Genomic DNA, 18,543 nt, shown 5'->3' on the forward strand with positions numbered 1-18,543 from the left:
AAAAACGGCACTGTCCAGAGCTTTCCCCTACCCTTCTGCCTCAGCACTTCTATAGGCCCTTAACTCAAGGGCGGCCCCCAGTGGTGGGAGAAAGTAACGCAAGCCAGCAGCCGCTCATCACCGCAGGAGTCCGCTAGCCGGTAGGAAACGGGGTGGGAGCTGCGCACCTCTGTTCACTCGCGACCAGGTGGCCTTCAGGTTGTGTGTTGCTTCGCCTGGAATCTCTTAGTGCATGACGCCGACCCCAAGAAGGCGTTTCAAGGACATCCCAGAATACCGCCCCCGATGCCCACTAGCCCTCTAGGGGTCTGCAGAGAAGACTTTACGCCCAGAAATGACGATATTCTCTGACTACACCCCACCCTAGGCTGTTTTATTTCGTCTTTTGCCAGTTTCATTTTCAGAAACGCTAGCGTTACTTCAGGAACCCCGAAGAAACCGACTAAGCGGCACCGGCGAGGAGAAGCGGCGCAAGCGATTCGTGTTGCCATAGCGACTGATGACAGCCAGCCAAAGCGCCGGGTACCACCGGCCCCGCCCTGGCGGAGTTCCAAGGCGGAGCGGGGGGCGGGGGCGGGGCGGGGGCGGGGCCCCGCGCCGCCACGCCCCGCCTTTGTGACGTAGGATACTGCCTGCCACGCGTCGGAACTCGGCGGCCGGCGGCGCGGCTGACACGTGGGAGGGAACGCGGGGTCGTCTCGGGCCGACTCGGCAATCATGCGTGTCTTACTCAGATTAACCGTTCTCTTTTACATCGGGGGCATGTTTACTGCTCAGGGACAGAAAGAAGAGCGCACGGAGGAAGTGAAAATAGAAGTTTTGCATCGTCCAGAAAACTGTTCTAAGACAAGCAAGAAGGGAGACCTGTTAAATGCGCATTACGACGGCTACTTGGCTAAAGATGGCTCGAAATTCTACTGCAGGTAGGAACTGCGGCGGGCGGCCCTCCTTGCAGTTGACGCGAGGCGTCGAGCCTCCGTCCCGCAAGCAGAAGCTTAATTAACTGGCTGGGTGCGTGGGTGCTTCGTTCCTTCGTTCTTGTTTTTTAACAGTAAGAGTTGAGCCTTTTATTCTCAGGGGGTAATCAGATTAGGTGTAGAAGTTCCCTATTAAGCTGAATATTATTTTCTAAATCATTAAAAATGTTGGCCCAAGAAATTATTAAAAATACACTATGTCCACCGCTTCTACCCTTGGGACATCTGTAAGGATGTTCACACGTTTCCTTTGCCCTGGTTGGAGTCTCTACAGAGAGTTAGATAGTGTAGTTTAAGGGATTTTATCTGACTTCAAAACATCATATTTACAGAGTAGGGGGTCACAACAAGGTGACTTCTGGGCCCTGTGTCCTCCACCTGACCCCTCATCCCACGACTGCCTACTCTGATTTAATTGATGGTTTATTACTCAGAGGGAGAATGTCTTTTCTTCATCTGTGCAATTACCCTGTAAAGATAGGATTGGGGGAAAGTTAGTTCTTTTAACTTAGAGGAAAATAGATAAATTTAATGTGGAAAAAAAAGTTACAAATTTTAAATAGTACCTTTCAAATAAATTTTTGAGGCTAAACCTGCACCATCATTTTTTAGAACAAATCCGAGGAGGTTAAATGTATTATTTGGACAAGTCATGCAGCTAGTTAGGGGCAGGCGACCTACTAAAAAAAGTTAACTGTTGAATAGTTTTTGTAAAGATGACAAAAAGAAAATGCGACCACAAGTCATACCTCATTCTGGCTATTATGAGGTAAGTTTGAGCCAAATACCCCACCAGGGGGTTCAGAATGAGTGGTGGTCTGGAAAAAGAGATGGTTAGAGAGGACTCCAATTTTAATATAACTAAATGCCCAGCTGTATTTTTTTAATCTTTACCTGAAAATATGTTAGTTGATTTTTAGAGAGAGAAGAAGGGAGAGAGAAGAAGGGAGAAACATTGATTGATTCCCTCCCATAAGAACTCTGACTGACCGGGGATCGAACCCACAACCTAGGTATGTGCCCTGACTGGAAATCAAACCCACAACTTTTTTGGTGTATGGACATGAGGCTCCAACTAACTAAGCCACCCAGCCAGGGCACCCAGCTATATTTTAAAGTTTGATTTCATTTTTCTTGAAATCATCTTACCTATGTGTTGCTTTTTATTATAGCCGGACACAAAATGAAGGCCACCCCAAATGGTTTGTTCTTGGTGTTGGGCAAGTCATAAAAGGCCTAGACATTGCTATGATGGATATGTGCCCTGGAGAGAAGCGAAAAGTGATAATACCTCCTTCATTTGCATATGGAAAGGAAGGCTATGGTAAGATATTTTAATATTTATATCTCTATGCTATATTTAAAAATAAATCATAGACTTCTGGGTATGTATTTAAAATAATTGAAAACAGGGTCTCAAAGAGGTATTTCTACACCCATGTTCATAGCAGCACTATTCACAAAAGCCAAAACGTAGACATAACACGTGTTCATTGATAGATGGAGAAACAAAGTATGGTATTTACATACAATGGAATATTATTCAGCCTTAAAAGGGAAGGAAATTCTGACACATGCTATAACATGGATGAACCTTGAGTACATTATGCTAAGTGAAATAAGCTAATCACACAAAAAATAATAATAATAATATATAATTCCACTTTAATTAGGTACCTAGAGTAGCCACATTCATTGAGACAGACAAGGGTGGTTGCCAGAGCCTGGGGAGAGGGTGTAATAAGGAATTGTTGGATATAGCGTTTCAGTTTTGCAAGATGAAATAGTTCTGGAGATTGGTTGTACAAAAAGGTGAATATACTTAGCGCTACTGAAGTGTACACTTAAAATGGTTATACTGGTAAATTTTATGTTACATGTATTTTCTCCCAATTAAAAAATTTTCATGTGAGGGGGGGAACTCTCATATACATGATGTATCTACGTAGACTACCTGGAAAGGTACACAGTCATCCAATAACATTAAGTGGTCCTGGGAAGGAGGCCTGTGGGTCAAGGGTGAGGAGATTTCTTCTCACTCTGTCATATACTGTACTGTTCAGGTTTTTTACCATCTGCATGTATTAATTTTTCCAAAATTAAAATTTTTAAAACTACTAAAATTAAAAGGGAAGTGGAGCAAATCGAATAATTTTTAAAAGGGAGAAAATGGGCAGTCCATCAGAGGGACAGTTTCGATCTCAAATTCTCAATTAGGTCCTTGCTTCCTGTTGCTGTGTGAGGATGATAAAGAATCTTTACCTCTTCATTCTATTTAGAGCCCTTGGTAACCACCACTTTGAAATATTAGGATATAATTAAAGTAATTAAAGATTAACTTTCTACAATAATATATTGTCATTAACTCCCAAATATTTTGTTGAAATGTCATACCCTCTTTGAGTAATGATTCCTTCACCTTTTCTTCCCAGCAAGAGCAAGGGATCACTGCTCCAAACTGGATTGGAGGGAAGTTAGTAATGCAAGTCAGACCCAATCAAACTTAAAACTCCTCTAGAGACAGTTACAGATAACTACAGCTTCATTTTCAATGCTTTTTACCAATCATTTGGTCCCAACAGAATAGCTCCCACTGCACCATAATTTGTATATCCTATTGTTAGTTGTAGAAGAAGCTAGGAGAGAGAAAAAATTGAAGGTTAAATTAAATTGAATGCAATACTTGTCCTAAAAATGTTGTCATAGGTTGAAGACAATTCTAGGTGACATGATAGCAGGCAAAGTCTTTTTTATTTCATTTTCAGGGTTTCCCTTTCCTGTGTTGTTTCATCAGATGTCTCCACGTTCTTCCCTCTACCAGAGCGCCCTCTCCCCTATCAGCCTAGAACACCCACATCCCTCATCAATAGCTGCTCATCTTGGGTCGCATCACCGCAAATGACTACTTAGTTTATCCTTTTTGTAAACTAATTCATGCTTGGATGACTACACAGGCTGCCTGACCTATTAATAAGCCAAACCAATGCTGCAGAGATGTAGAAATTTGATTTGAAGTTGGTCCATATTCACTTTGAAGTATCTCCAATAAACATAAAAATAATGAATCTCACTAGTAATTCCACCAACACTTTCATTTTACACATAAGGAAACCGAGGCCCAAACAAAAGTGTGTTTTTTAGAATGTAATCAACTGCCAGTTTGCCTGCACTACAATAGCTTGGATTAGATTATTTTAAAAGTTGCAGTGTTGACCATATGTGACTGCTTAACAAAACTTCTTGATCAAATAAGCTTTTTAAAATAAGTTGTTATTAAGAGCTAACATTAGTTATAACTTTGTTTTAGGTAGTACTTGAAGAACTCTTTCTTCTGCACAGTGTCCTTGCCTCATGTCACAGAGCACCTCTGCATGTTTTGAAATGCATGTGACTTGTTAGTGCTTTAATTAACAGTATATGTGGTATGTATAGATTCTTTACATTAACTCCTATGTCTTTGATCTGCTTCTCTAAATACAAGTAATTCTATAGCAAATGCACATTTTTCTCTTCTTTATACTATAATTTTTGTAAGAAAAAATAATTAGCAATATTTTCTATGTTTACAGTAGAATTGTTCAGAAACTTCAACCTGTAATATTTTTTCTTAAGAAAGTTGAATTTGTGTTTTGAATTTGTTTTTACTTATTGTTTTGTCATAAGAAAGTCATAACTGGACAGATAGGAATGTGTTTTATAAAAGTGATCATTGAATCAATCTCTAGTTCTTTTACTCTAGAATCAGGTAATATGTGCTACTTTGGTTGGGATGGTCACATTAGTCATGTGATGCATTGGTAGATTCTTCTGTGACCTGGCCTTGGAGATAACTGATCCATCTCTCCTTTTTAATATCCATAAAGAATTTGAAAGATACATATATTGATATATATGTTTTATTTATGCACCCAAATAACTATACAAAATCATTTTCTAAAAGATGACTGATCTATGCTTTGAGATTTTCCTGCCTGTGCATTTCTTCTCTGCACTAGCTTTCTCCTTTATAATGATGGGTTATATTAATAAAAATTATATGACTTATATTTATTTTAATTTAATTAGGAAATAATTGTCCCCTAAGTCCTTAGAACTGACTTTGTTTAAGAACATATGGAAAAAAGTATTTAAAACACAATTTTTATAAATATAAAATAATCATAATGCTATAATGGCTATTTGTGAATAAATATTGGAACATTATCTTCATGTAAGTTTAACTGTTACATTTTACACTTTTAGCAGAAGGCAAGATTCCACCTGATGCAACATTAATTTTTGAGATTGAACTTTATGCTGTTACGAAAGGACCACGAAGCATTGAAACATTCAAACAGATAGACACAAACAATGACAGGCAACTCTCTAAAACTGAGGTAATTAAAATAGATTTCATGTGTATAATCTAATTTTTATCACAGTTTAAATATATCTTTGTTACAACTATTATTTTTTTACTTCTACTTAGTGTGGGCTGATGACTTAGCTTTTAACAGAGCTGTTACAATATCTGAGCTCCAAAACAAAAATTTGTTTTTTCAATACAAAACTTATAACTGAGTCATTCTGTTCAATTTCTTCTCTCCCTACAAGAGGGTCATTAAAATACCAAATAATCTCTAGGGGACATTTCTAGCATCCAGACTACAGGAGCAGATCTCTTTTAAGCAGCACTGTAGGAATTTCTAGCAGGGCAAATAATTCACACATCATAAGATTGTGAAGATTACATGAGATTATGAAAAAAAGCTAGCAAGAATTTGAAGTGTATAGACTGGAAAGTTAGTAAACATGACCCAGGAGTTCAACTACCTCACTTCTGCATCCCAGTTAGCCTTATATACAAATTGAGGGATTAATCAAGATCTTGGGATAATCATTTTTTCACACTTTCTCAGGATCAGGTATCATTATAAACTCAGTAGTGTGTGACCTCAATATCCTTTACAATTTATGAGGTAGACACTATTGTCATCTCCATTTTATAGAAGGAGCAAATGACACCCAGACAGGTTAAGTAACTAGCTTAAAGTCACACAGCTCTAAGTGGCAAAACAAGATTGCACACCCAGCAATCTGGTTCCACTACTGTGCTCTTAACCATGAATCCACCAGGGCTAATGTTTGTTTCATTGAAGTCTGATGCCTTACTTAGTCCCACTGACTATTCTTTTTGCTTAAACTGAGTAGCCCAGTTGTCTCCCATCCCATTTGGAATGAGTTTAACATGTATAACTCTTTTTTTTTTTTTTTAATATATCTTTATTGATTTCAGAGAGAGGAAGGGAGAGAGAAAGATAGAAACATCAATGATAAGAAAGTCATTGATCGGCTGCCTCCTGCACATTCCCCACTGGGAATCGAGCCTGAAACCGAGGCATGTGCCCTGACCAGAATTGAACTGAGATCTCCTGGATCATAGGTCGACGCTCAACTGCTAAGCCATGCCGGCCGGGCTAACATGCATAACTCTTATTACTTAAGTAATAAAAGGCAACTGGGCCATTGATTCAAATGGTAAAAGTGAGACCCTTTTCTGTTTCTTTTTCTCTCTCTCTCCAATCTTTTCTCCACCCTAATTCCACTTCCTCCTCCAAGATATTAGTAAGGACTTTCTCCTGAAGCTCTTTGGTTGATCAGCAACAGAAGAGGGATAAGAGAGGAGGAACATCCCTTTTTCCTTAGAAGCAGCAATTCCTTATCACCCTTTTCAGAATGAACAGCAACTGCAGATGAATTCACATAGTACTCAAGAGCTCAGCCTGTGTACACAGACCATTCAGTATCACTTGTACACCGACAGGCACTTTTCTGCAGTATGAATACTCCTCAGTAGACCTTAAGGGATCTTCAATTCTTGTCTGGAAAATAAAAATAGAGAAAGTCCAAAGTAGAGACCTTCTTACCTACATTTTGCCTAGATGTTTCTCAGGTATCAGGTATTAACTGCATTAGCAGTAGATGGGTAAGAGTGATTTTCACGTGCTTGATTTTCATAACAGTTGCTATCTTTTATTGACACCTGGAAACATGACTCTAATATTCACATCAATCCTACAGTATAGATTCTATTTCCTTTCTTTTACAGATGGAAAAACTGAGGTTCAGAGAGATTAAATTATTTTTCCAAGACAACACAACCAGTACATAGCAAAGCCCGTATTTCAGACATGAACTAAAACTACTTTCCTTCATCATCAGAAATATTTAGTCAGTTATTTCTTCAGTATGAGTAAGGTGGGGGAGTAGAGGAATACAGAGTTTTTAATAAATTACAAAGTGGAAATAGTGTGGAACCCATTGCCAGCAAAATTAAAGGCATGCTCTTACCCACTGCCTTTTTGTACCTCTTCATTGCAGTGTATTAAAAAAGTACATTTTGAGAGTCAACAACGTTAGTTAGGAAAATATATTTATTTAGAAACTGAGCAATATTTTAGGGCATTTAAAATTCTTTACATAAGATTTCTAAGGCTCAATTGGAAGGAAAAAATATATCTTCATCATATAGGGACAAAGTCCCATTTGAGAATAGTTGATATATCCTTCATTAAGATCCATTAATCATTCTAACTAAAGTCTACTAGCTAAGGGTTGAGTTTGGGATATGGATGGCTAAAACCTCTCAGGGTTCAATGTTAGCCTTTACAAATACTCTTGCCACTACAATGCCCAGCCTTGCTGAATGTTACCTCCAGATCACTGTGCATTGATTTCTTCAGTTATTACATATATTAGAACTTTCCAATGGAAATATGTGTGTCACATAATTTTAAATTTTTTAGAAGCCATAGCTTAAAAAAAGAAACAGGTGAAATTAATTTTAATGATATGTTTTGTTTAACTCATATATCTAAAATATTACCATTTCAGCATTAAATCAATATAAAAATAACCAACAAGATATTTTTATTGTCTTCAAAATTTGTTGTGTACTTTACCCTTGAATAGCATATCTCAGTTCAATTTAGCCACATTTCAAGTGCTTAGTAGTCACTTGTGGCTAGTAGCTGCCATATTAGGCAGTGCTTATAATGTGTCTTTGCTTAGAGAAATGTAACATTATAAAGAGAAAAGGAAATACTTCAGGATACCTTGTCTTTATTTGACACTATTATTAGATTGTTGTAGTTTGTAGATTTGAGGGAGAGCTATAGACGCATAGAAAAACTAAGACAATTAAATTTTATTTCAAAACCCGTAGTTGGGTTTTATTGATCATGCAACATATTTATTAATTTTAGAGATTATAGAAACTCCAATTTGTATTTTATTCACTAATGGAAATCCTTGAGAGTGAATTTCCTTTGATAATGTGGTCAGTCTAAAGTACTATAAAGCATTTAGTTTCAACAAAATTCAATTCAGATATTAATCTGAGTATGTATCACTTATTATAAGCAGTCTCACATGAGTTTCTTTATGTAAACATTTCCTCAAAGTTACTAGAAATGTATTGTCATATCTTATTAATGAAATATTATTTTGGCCCTCTAGATAGATCAGTACCTGAAAAAGGACTTTGAAAAAGATGAGAAGCCACGTGACAAGTCATATCAGAATGCAGTTTTAGAAGATATTTTTAAGAAGAACGACCATGATGGTGATGGCTTCATTTCGCCCAAGGAATACAATGTATATCAACATGATGAACTATAGCATTTAAAAAATATATTTTTTTATGTTTTTATTGATTTCGGAGAGAGGAAGGGAGAGAGAGAGATAGAAACATCAATAATGAGAGAGAGTCATTGATCGGCTGCCTTCTGCACGCCGCCCCCCACTGGGGATCGAGGCCAAACTCGAATGTGCCCTGACGGGAATTGAACTGTGACCTCCTGCTTCATAGGTTGATGCTCAGCCACTGAGCCACTCTGGCCAGGCTACTATAGCATATTTTTATTTCTCAATTTTCTTAGCTACTTAATGTACTTTATATATAAAACAAAGTCACTTCAAGTTGTATTTTCTATCTTTCCTCATGAGAACATATTTTTATCTCCTTAATACATGTAACTTTGGAATAAACATGATGCTATTTTGCAAATTTAATTCTGTGAACATGAGTTGCAGTACCATGAAATTGTATCCCAGTGGGCAGTTTTCCCCCTTCAGGAAATAGGAGGACATCTATTTCAAAATCTACAAAACTCTTCCCAACTCTAACCCTAATAACGTAGAAATATGTAAGTAACCATTTTTTAATGTTTTAAATGTTAAAATGTCCATATTTTTAATTTTTTCAATAGGGACCTAGGAATTAACATTTCATTGTTTATACATTTCATAGCATATGGGTAGTATATAAAAATTAGAGCACTGAAGTGTCCTTTTTTGGTATGCATGCAGGAAAATACAAGTTGTCTAACACTGTCCCACAGCAAGCCTCAACACGGTCTGTACTTTTTGTTGCAAGCTTCTACGTATTTGTTCCATTGGGCAGTATTTAAAGATGTTTAATCAGATTGAAGACTTTGTGCTCTTACAGCAAGCATAATACAGCCTATACTGCTTTGAGTCTTGTACTCCTTCAGACATCATTATAAATGTGCCACTCCTCTTCCTTCTCGTAGGCCTTTATATCTATCATCCCTAACTTTCTGTCTTGATTTTAAATTGATGTCATAGGATTTCTTAGTTTCCAGTTCCCTTTCTCTAGTATCTCTATTCTATGTCACTTCATCTCACAATGACTTTGTTATTAATCATGAATGAACATTGCAAACTGACATGCCATTAAATTTTTGATAAATGTGTAGAATTTATTTTACACATGAGGATATGTGAAACTATCAAATGAGGATATAAGGGAGGATATACAAGTATCTCTTAGAACTATATGTTTAATGTTTTAAGCATTTTCAAAGGAGAAAAAGAAATGTGCCATGGCGATTTTGTGTTATGGTCAAATCATGACATGGTACAACTCATGGAGAATAGGAGGTAAGAGATGCTGCGAGTCCAGCTGGTACCAAAGAAAGGGCACATATTTATTGTAACATGTAAAGTTTTGCCTACTGCATATGTGGGAAGGTATGGTCAGGCAGTAAATTGCTCTATTGAAAACAGGTGAGTACAAAACAAAGCTTTTTCCATTTTATGAAACTTGCTCTTTCCAAACCATTGTCCATCTTTTAACCTCTTTAAATATACTGCCAGAAATTATGTTACTTAAAAGTGTAGGGATAACACAAAACCCATCAGATTAGTGAATGTCACATATGCATAGCAGTTTGACAATTCATAAAACAAAAATTTTTACTATTTTCTCTTTCCTCCCAATATTGCGTCATTCCTCTGCCCAATTTTATAATTTCTCCTCACTTGCTTAGTCATCAACTCTTCCACCCCTTTACTTTCTTCAGAAAAACCTGCTCAGTTGAAGGAAACTAAGTTGATAATATGTTTTGGTTTGGAAACTGCTCCCATTTTCCTTATACAAAAAAGTCACTAGACTCTTTTGAACTGTATACTCATATTTACATTTGAATCATATACTCTGCCTAAAATAAAGTACAATGACAGAAGATATAAATGGAAATTATCAACTAATACAAACTCTTCATAATTCTAACCTTTCTGTCCCATTGTTTTCATAGAAAGTGCTTTTAAACTTATCTTTTTAAAAATTATAGATGTTAAATGAATATGAAGATTTATTCTAAAACTAATCACATTTAAATAGTTAAAAAATAAAATTTTAATCATTCTACATGCATATGGTATACAAGTAGTTCGTATTTACACAGTTGTGTTATGCCTTCATAGGCATATACCTAGTAATGAGTGCTTTAATTATATACTTTGAGTTCTAGAATTTGAACATATTATTTTTGCAATTATTTTAATAAAGATATAGTAAATAATTTAGGTGCCTTACAGAGTAGATGAAACAGATCTTTCAAAACTAAATATGTTAAATGTTTTAAATATTCTCAAAGGAGAAAAGAAATAAACATGCCCTAGCTGCGTTAACTTTAAAATGACAGCAGTGAGTTTTATAAAGCCAAAACTAGCGCTCATATGTACATTCCAGAACGGCACCCCATTACTACTATCAGTCACCCTGCTAATGGTGTACACTATGCCCCACACTGAGCTCAATGTGCTTTTAACTTGATACTGCAATGAAACATTTAGGATTACACTAAATTATTAACACATTTTTCTCATTTTACCAGACATAGGGCAATAGTTAAAGCACCATCAAGTCGTCTCTTGTGCTCTCTTTTCATCCTTAAATGTTAACTAAAAGCTGGTTAAAAATAAAATTGGTAATTTGAAAAACCATGTAAAACGATAGACAAAATCCCCAAAATACTTCTAACATGACTGGCAGATTTTATGGAGAGCATCTACATTCTTAATTTTATATTTAAGCCTTTTTTTCATATAAAAATATTAACCTTCATACAACTTATGAGGAGACACTATTATCACCTCCACTTTATAGATGGGGAAAATGTCACCCAGACAGGTTAATTTCTCTTTCCTCTCTTTAATTTGCCACAATTAATCAAAATGAACCTAGTTAATTTTGGAAAGGTGTGTGGCACAGTTGCACCTTAAACACCAGCAAAGAAATTCATTTTTCATTTTATTTCATTCTCTTGTGCCAAATATCAAAACAAGGAACTGCATGAAGTCTCACGTACTTTTGCCCATCAACAGAGCACTGAAAGCACCCATAAACCGTCTCCCTTTTTAAGTTCCCCATTCCACAGAGTATGCAAGGGCCTTTTGGAATGTTGTGATTCAGTAAGTTAACTCGGATGTGAGTCCCTTCTTTAAGTGAAATATCAGTCATGCTGAAACGTTTGTCATAGTAGTCAGTGAAAAGGTCATCTAAGTAAAGCTGTGAGCGAGAAATGGCATCCATCACTCTTCTATCTAAAAGGACAAAAACAGAGAAATGTGTCAGAAGTCAAATAGAAAACCATATAACCAAGCTGCACTTATAATCGCATGAATCTTAGCAATCAGTCATGAAATGACTTGGCTTTTAAATTTAAATTTTTAATAGACAGGATTACTAATAGACAGCCTCAAGTGTTAGCCCCAGAAGAAAACAAATACATGTGAAATACTCTTCAATGGACATACTTCTTTCAAATAGTATATTCCTCAGCCTGTAGAGCACTGCAAATGTTGCTGTTTCTTCCCTTTCAAATCCTCCTTTTGACACTGAAGTGACACAAAGGTCTATAAAAGAAAAAAGAAATTTAGAAGATGTTATAACTTGAACTCATATTTTGTGGTTGATGTAGTTGTGGTTGATGAATTTTGGTACATGACATTCACTGTATTTTTTTAAGTTAAATTCCACATATTTTTAGAAAAGATAACATTCACATGGTACAAAATTCAAAGAGTACAAAAAGGAGATATAGTGAAAAGTAAGTCTCTAGTCTACCCTGACCCCACCCTCAGTTTTCTACCCAGGGGTAACCACTGTTTCTTGCGTATAATTCCAGAAATGCTCCACATAGCTTAAAAGCATAAAAGAATATGTATGTATGTATATATATAAAATTCTGTAGGCTCCAAAAGTTACATACTACACACATTTCTTTCAAATATCTCTTAGGGATTATTTGATCTCAGGATGTATAGTGTTCCCTCATTCTTAGTATTCCTTTGTGTGGATGCACCATTATTTAACTAATTGTTGATAACAGATCTAAGGTTATTTCCAATCTTCCACTATTATGAGCTGAATATCCGTATTCCCATATCATTTCACGCATGTAAGTACATCTGTAGGTTAAATTCCAAAAAAGTGTAAGTAAGGCTAAAGTATATGCACATTTTAAATTTTGATAAATATACCAGTTCTACTAGTTCATACTCCTCTCAATATAATGGTAAAAGCCTACACCCAAAGTGTCCCAAATGGAATTTAATTTGCATGCTTTGTTTCTGACCTCTCTATTCCCTCCTCCCATAGAACTGCAGAAACAAACATAAACAGGTCTAAAAATGTTTGGAAATTGCCAGGGCTAGAGGTCTCACTTGCCTGGTCCCCCGGCCTACACCTAGACTTGAGCTGGCTGGCCGCCTAACCTTAATGATCTGGGAAGTGTAGAGACCTAAAGTGAGCTACACTGACGTGTTATACAGGGTCACAATTTGGGGGGCAGCATTTGTACCTCTAAAGTTATTTTTAGGGAGACTTGGGGAGGGGCTGGATCTAGGATAGGTAAAGTGAAAGAAAAGCTGTCTTTGGGTGCCCTGACATCTTCAGGCATCTTCTGTCTACTTACTCCTCTCTCTGCCATCATTAAAAACTACTTATTGGGTCATGTATTATCTCCCCACGTAAGTCAAGGGATACTTTTGTCAGTGGGCTGCGTTTTAGCTGTTACCTATCATTGTAAGTGGGGAGGTGGGAGTCTATAGCCTTTACCAAGACGCAGGAAAGAAGAACAGGGTTAGTAGGAACTGGAGGGTATTTCCCAACTGCTTTACCCAAGCATAAGACTGACAGTGCTGACAGCATCATTCTGCTGTAATTGAGAGAGAGAGTTTCCTGTTAAATTCTTAGAAACATAATCAATTCATACAGGTCACTCACCAAAGACACCATCCAAGTAAATGAAGAGTTCGAAAACACTGTAAGCTATGGTTGTGTGTGCTGGGAAAACAATAGCTTTGTCCCTTCCCCTGGGATTCTGTTCATCCATAAAATGAAACTGTATTTGAAAAATAAAATAATATTATTAAGGAGCATAGCTGGTAAGGATAGCTTTTTGGAGGGGGAAAAAAAAATTTCCTTCAATCCTACCAAAAACAAACAAACAAAAAGCACTTCTCCAAGTAAAGAATTATCCTACTGGAAGTAAACTCTCTAGCAGAGGTCCAAATGATCTATATTAGGAGATAGCACTCACCACTCTGTCACTGACTTTGGTACTGGAGCCAGTGATTAGTGCTACCACAACAGTTAAGCCCCTGGCATAGAAGCCTTTTTCTTTCAACTGTAAACCAACTGTGCATAAGTGCTACAGCTTTTTTTAGCCTACCCTGTCTACTATTCCAAAGCCCCAGAGCTGTTAGCAGCTCCGCAAAACAATCACCCACAATTAAGTAAATGTTTCAGTTCTCTCCCAAATGACCCAATGTTAATTTGGTGAGCAGATAACTGTAGCCTTTATTTTCAGACTTGAAAAGATTATCATTGAAGCCTATCTTTCTAACAATTAGTTTTTATAAAACCAATCAAGTCATTATTATGTGTCATTATTATGTGAATGACAAGGACAAATATCATAATTGAGCTAATAATTAAATTACTTTCAAGATTTTTTTTAAAGGATTTAACATTGAATGAAGCATGTTTAGTCATTGACAATATTTTAGAAAAATTAATATAAAAATATAAATTCAACTTTTAAAATTCAAATATAAACTACATCACTTAAAAATAAAATCAAAGAATTCAACAAAAGTATCTAATTTTTATTTTTAAAACAGCATTTACATAGCAATAGGAGGGACTCCAGTATACACATTCTTTCACAAGGATTCGTGTTTTGTTTGCATTATATTACACGTGTTCAGAATCCAAATTTTCTTGAATTTTTTTCACATTTAGATACAAAGCCATTACTCTATGAAATCCTATATATCATTGCAGCTGTTTAATCTCAACATTTAACAAAATACACAAGTCTCATTAGAAATTGAGAACTTTTTTAAAAATTCCCATTGCAGCTTTTTAGTAAAAGAAGCCCAATGAGTGTGGTTTTACCCGCATGGACTCCCCCCGAATTCCGGCATGTACAGACAGTGAGCACTGTCGTGTGGTTCGAATGCTTTCCATGACGACACACAACACTGCCTTTCTGCTGCTCCTCGACTGACGTATCAAGCTGTGGTCAAAATTAATTTTTCTAAAATAAACAAGAGAGAGATTCACAAGAATCTATGGCCTCTGAATACATGTAATCCAGTAATATCATGTGTTACTCATTCAGTCTACCTTAACTAAAAGTAAATCAAAGTAGGCTTAATACAAATCAGAAAGTATGCTCAAAAGAAATTTAATAATCTGCCTCTCTTTTCTATTTTCTTAAAATGCTAATTATAGGAGTCTATTGGAGAGACTCTCTTAGCATATTTGTTGCAAACAGATTCCTGTATTCCTTTTTTAATTTAGCAAATGTTTTCAGATCCAAAGCAGTTATGTGAAACAATTAAGAATTCTGTTTAAACCAAATCATTTTGGATATCTACTCTTATCCCAAGGTTGGATATATTACTAATTTGTATTATTTCAAACAAATCAAACAAATATATTACATTAGTAAAATATAACCTGAATGTTTTAATCATTCTTTATAATGAAATCTATATAATTAAAAAATTTAATGAAAACATTGAAGTGTATAGTAAGGATTATCATACTGACCGTGTGGTAATTTCCTTGAGTAATGTTGAAACTTCCACTTCATGTTTAGTTACTACGCCAAATGAAGCTTTTACTGCAACAGAATCTGATCCAGTAACGTTAATCCCAACATCATTCACAATATGGTTGCCTCGCCTCCCATAGAGTGAAACATCTGATTCATCTTCATAATTCAGTAACTGATAAGATGAAATACCTTTTAAAAAAAGGAAGTTAATATTTTTCAAGCATCATGAATTCATCTAATGTAGATTACATATAGTAACACATTCATTTATTATTTCAGACTTGATTACCCAACTGTTAAGAAAGGCAATGTTTCAAACCAAGATTAAAAATAGCCATCCAATTAATTAGAAAACAAGAAGAAATAGTCAGAATACTTAAAATGAACTCAAATTCAACAGAACTTCTTAAGTATCAAGATCCACTGGATGGATAGTTGAAAGAAAATCAAGTGTTTGTAAGAAATAATTTGTTGTAATGTCCATTTATTTTCTAACCTAGTCCATAATATATTTGTTTGCCAACTGTAATATGTGAATCATAAAAAATAAATACAAATTACTTTCATTTCATTTGACCATGTGAGATAGATAAAACTAAATCCCTCCATTTTATAGATGAAATATGTCATTTTCTAAGTTGGTTTGGTTAAAACAATTTATAAAATAATTGAAATAAAATTATACAACTAATCTTATAAAATAGGCTTGAAAATTATCCCATCAATAAGAGATTTGATACTATTACAAACTTGAGGCACTGTTAATCATAATAGTATTATTGCCATAGTAATAAAAGTTGCTTTTATCAATGAAAATGTGTAAATATTACAAACATAAGCAGTATATATGACCTATGTTTAGATTATCATAATATAGCTGAATGAGTAGTCACTCCCAAACAGGCATTTAAACTTACCAGCTGAAATTTCTCTGTCTCCTAGAAGAATATCTTTCAGTGTAAAAGGTGTTGAGGTGAATTTATATCTAGGAAACAGAAAGCATCGCTTCTTTTTTACCACCAGACTTAGAGGTTGGTATTTGTCAGCTTCACTGAGGCTTGGAACAGGAACTAATCTCCCTCCATCTCCAACTTGCTTGACAAAGCTCTTGGTAGCAGCAGCAAACATATTAATATAGTATCAAAATGTTCATCAACTGCAACCCTCAGGTAACAAATCCATCCTTGCAAAGAAAATCTGGCACAAAGCTAAGCCTTACTTGATTTTAAATATAATTATATACTTTAAAAATACAAAGCATGGTTGCTCCAAGTAGTTTACAGCATACAGTTCACAACACTGCCTCCCCTGGTGTGCTCAGGTGATGAATTATAGATCAACTGTGTAAAATGATATACTAAAAGTAAGTCTTATTTGGAATTGCCATCTATAACACTAAAATATACACAGAAAACGAGTAATTTTAAAATACTACCAATATCCACATTGAGGGCCAAGGTTAATAGTAGTTTGCCAGTTTTGAGGGAAAGAGCCCTATGGGGAACAATGCAATTAGGCACAAACATTAGCCCTGGCCACCAGCTACAGTGTACCTTCACAAGTCCATCATGCCAACTTTGGCAACAGTAAAGTGTTGTTTTGAATCCTTATAGTATACAGTTTATTGTTTGAATTTCATTCATTTTCCTTGTAATTACAACACCAAGTGATTAACATAAAAATAATCACAGACTATAAGGAAACGGTTGTATGCAGATCTTTATAAAATACTAAATGAAAACCACATTACATGTAAATAACTGTATAAACTCTGACATGTGGGTTTCTTACTCAGAAGCTGGCCCATAGACATCTCTTTGTAAGGGGATCCTGCTGCCTTTATTTTTTTTTTGTTTCCTCATTCTCACCCTAGTAACTCAGCCTGTAAAGAGAGCTACATAAGGATTTGGCTTGTTTTAAAGGAATTTTGTGGCTAAAAATACACTTCAGAAACAAACCTGAGTGCTGAAATATTGTATTGCCATAGATATGTGGATGAAACAGTGGCTCTGTGGACTCACAAGGTACTCATTAAAATGTAACATTAGTGGACAGTAATCGATACACATACATATATAGAGTCGGTAGGGGGAGGAAGAAAGACTAGATTAATTCAACCCTCAAATAATATAAATCAATTTTATTAGATTCTGGACATTTTTAAAAATTTGCTTTCAACTATCCAGAACTTGAATGCAACCCCCCAAAGAACAGTTTTAAATGACCCTGCGTGAGAATAGTATTGTGCAAAGCAATCTTCCAGAACACGGAGAAAGCCCACGGAGCCATTTCTGCAAGTGGCTAGCAAGCCCCCAGAGAAGCAATGGGGCATCTCATGTCGCTGTCTGACCCCACCAAAGGCGGTGCATCCCAGGAAAACGCCGTCACGCCAACACCACGGGTGCAGAAACAGCGTTTCATTAGAACCTGGGCCCCAGGCCCAGCACTCCTCTCGCGGCGAAACCTGAACGACAGCGAAGCCCCAAGGGGCGAGAGAGGAGGGAGGCCGCTGGGCACCCCCGCGAGCTCCTAAGGGCCGGGCGCGGTGGGCAGAGGCCGCCGCAGCCCCCGGGGGCTGGTGGCCGCGAGCCGCAAGCTTCGGGGCCAGGCCCGGGGATGCTCCCTGTGCATTCTGCATTTGGCATTTTCAAATCTTTTGCTAAAAGTGACGCAGTCCTCATCCTTTCTCCCCCTCCAAAAACCAAGAGCCCCACGGGCTGTGAGGCTTGCCTCTCGGGGCAAGCAACGGCCTCCTAAGGACACAGAACTGCAGCCTCGGAAAGGCCTGGGAACCGGGTGGAGAGGCCGGGGGCTGGACGCGGGGAGACTGCCGGAGCTGCAGCGCGGGGACCGGGAGAGAGGGCGGGGTCTGGAAGAGAAGGGCGGGGGCGGCCGCCTCGGGGACCGGGAGAGAGGGCGGGGTCTGGAAGAGAAGGGCGGGGCCGGCCGCCTCGGGGACCCGGAGAGAGGGCGGGGTCTGGGAGAGAAGGGCGGGGCCGGCCGCCTCGGGGACCCGGAGAGAGGGCGGGGTCTGGGAGAGAAGGGCGGGGCCGGCCGCCTCTGGGACCGGGAGAGGGGGCGGGGTCTGGGATGAGAAGGGCGGGGCCGGCCGCCTCGGGGACCCGGAGCCAGTGGGCGGGGTCTGGGAT

General features: G+C 37.3%; 2 protein-coding genes across 4 annotated transcripts; one reads left to right on the forward strand and one right to left on the reverse strand.

Moving 5' to 3' along the window:
* Positions 1-623: 623 nt before the first annotated feature.
* On the forward strand, positions 624-9,029 carry FKBP7 (FKBP prolyl isomerase 7). 2 transcript variants are annotated; one of them, XM_081143294.1, is made up of 4 exons: positions 624-923; positions 2,150-2,301; positions 5,223-5,353; positions 8,475-9,029. In XM_081143294.1, the coding sequence occupies exons 1-4, from the start codon at positions 718-720 to the stop codon at positions 8,634-8,636; spliced, it is 651 nt and encodes a 216-aa protein (XP_080999420.1). In that variant the 5' UTR covers positions 624-717; the 3' UTR covers positions 8,637-9,029. The 2 variants fall into 2 exon arrangements, with proteins under 2 accessions (XP_080999420.1, XP_080999419.1); XM_081143293.1 differs by having other exon boundaries at positions 625-923; positions 5,220-5,353.
* A 2,463-nt stretch (positions 9,030-11,492) lies between these two features.
* PJVK (pejvakin) lies at positions 11,493-17,824 on the reverse strand (the record flags this gene model as incomplete). 2 transcript variants are annotated; one of them, XM_081142199.1, is made up of 7 exons in its annotated part: positions 11,493-11,867; positions 12,081-12,179; positions 13,552-13,669; positions 14,728-14,869; positions 15,388-15,583; positions 16,312-16,379; positions 17,186-17,824. In XM_081142199.1, the coding sequence occupies 7 exons, from the start codon at positions 17,254-17,256 to the stop codon at positions 11,575-11,577; spliced, it is 987 nt and encodes a 328-aa protein (XP_080998325.1). In that variant the 3' UTR covers positions 11,493-11,574. The 2 variants fall into 2 exon arrangements, with proteins under 2 accessions (XP_080998325.1, XP_080998324.1); XM_081142198.1 differs by lacking the exon at positions 17,186-17,824 and having other exon boundaries at positions 16,312-16,522.
* Between the last annotated feature and the right edge of the window lie 719 nt (positions 17,825-18,543).

This window comes from Miniopterus schreibersii (assembly GCF_964146895.1).
Source record: "Miniopterus schreibersii genome assembly, chromosome: 7".
Taxonomy (NCBI): domain Eukaryota; kingdom Metazoa; phylum Chordata; class Mammalia; order Chiroptera; family Miniopteridae; genus Miniopterus; species Miniopterus schreibersii.

Coding starts and splice junctions, on each gene's coding strand:
- FKBP7 (XM_081143293.1), top strand. CDS start 718: ATGCGTGTCTTACTCAGATTAACCGTTCTCTTTTACATCGGGGGCATG. Junction 924..2,149: donor GGCTCGAAATTCTACTGCAG/GTAGGAACTGCG, acceptor TTTTTATTATAG/CCGGACACAAAATGAAGGCC. Junction 2,302..5,219: donor ATATGGAAAGGAAGGCTATG/GTAAGATATTTT, acceptor TTACACTTTTAG/CAGAAGGCAAGATTCCACCT.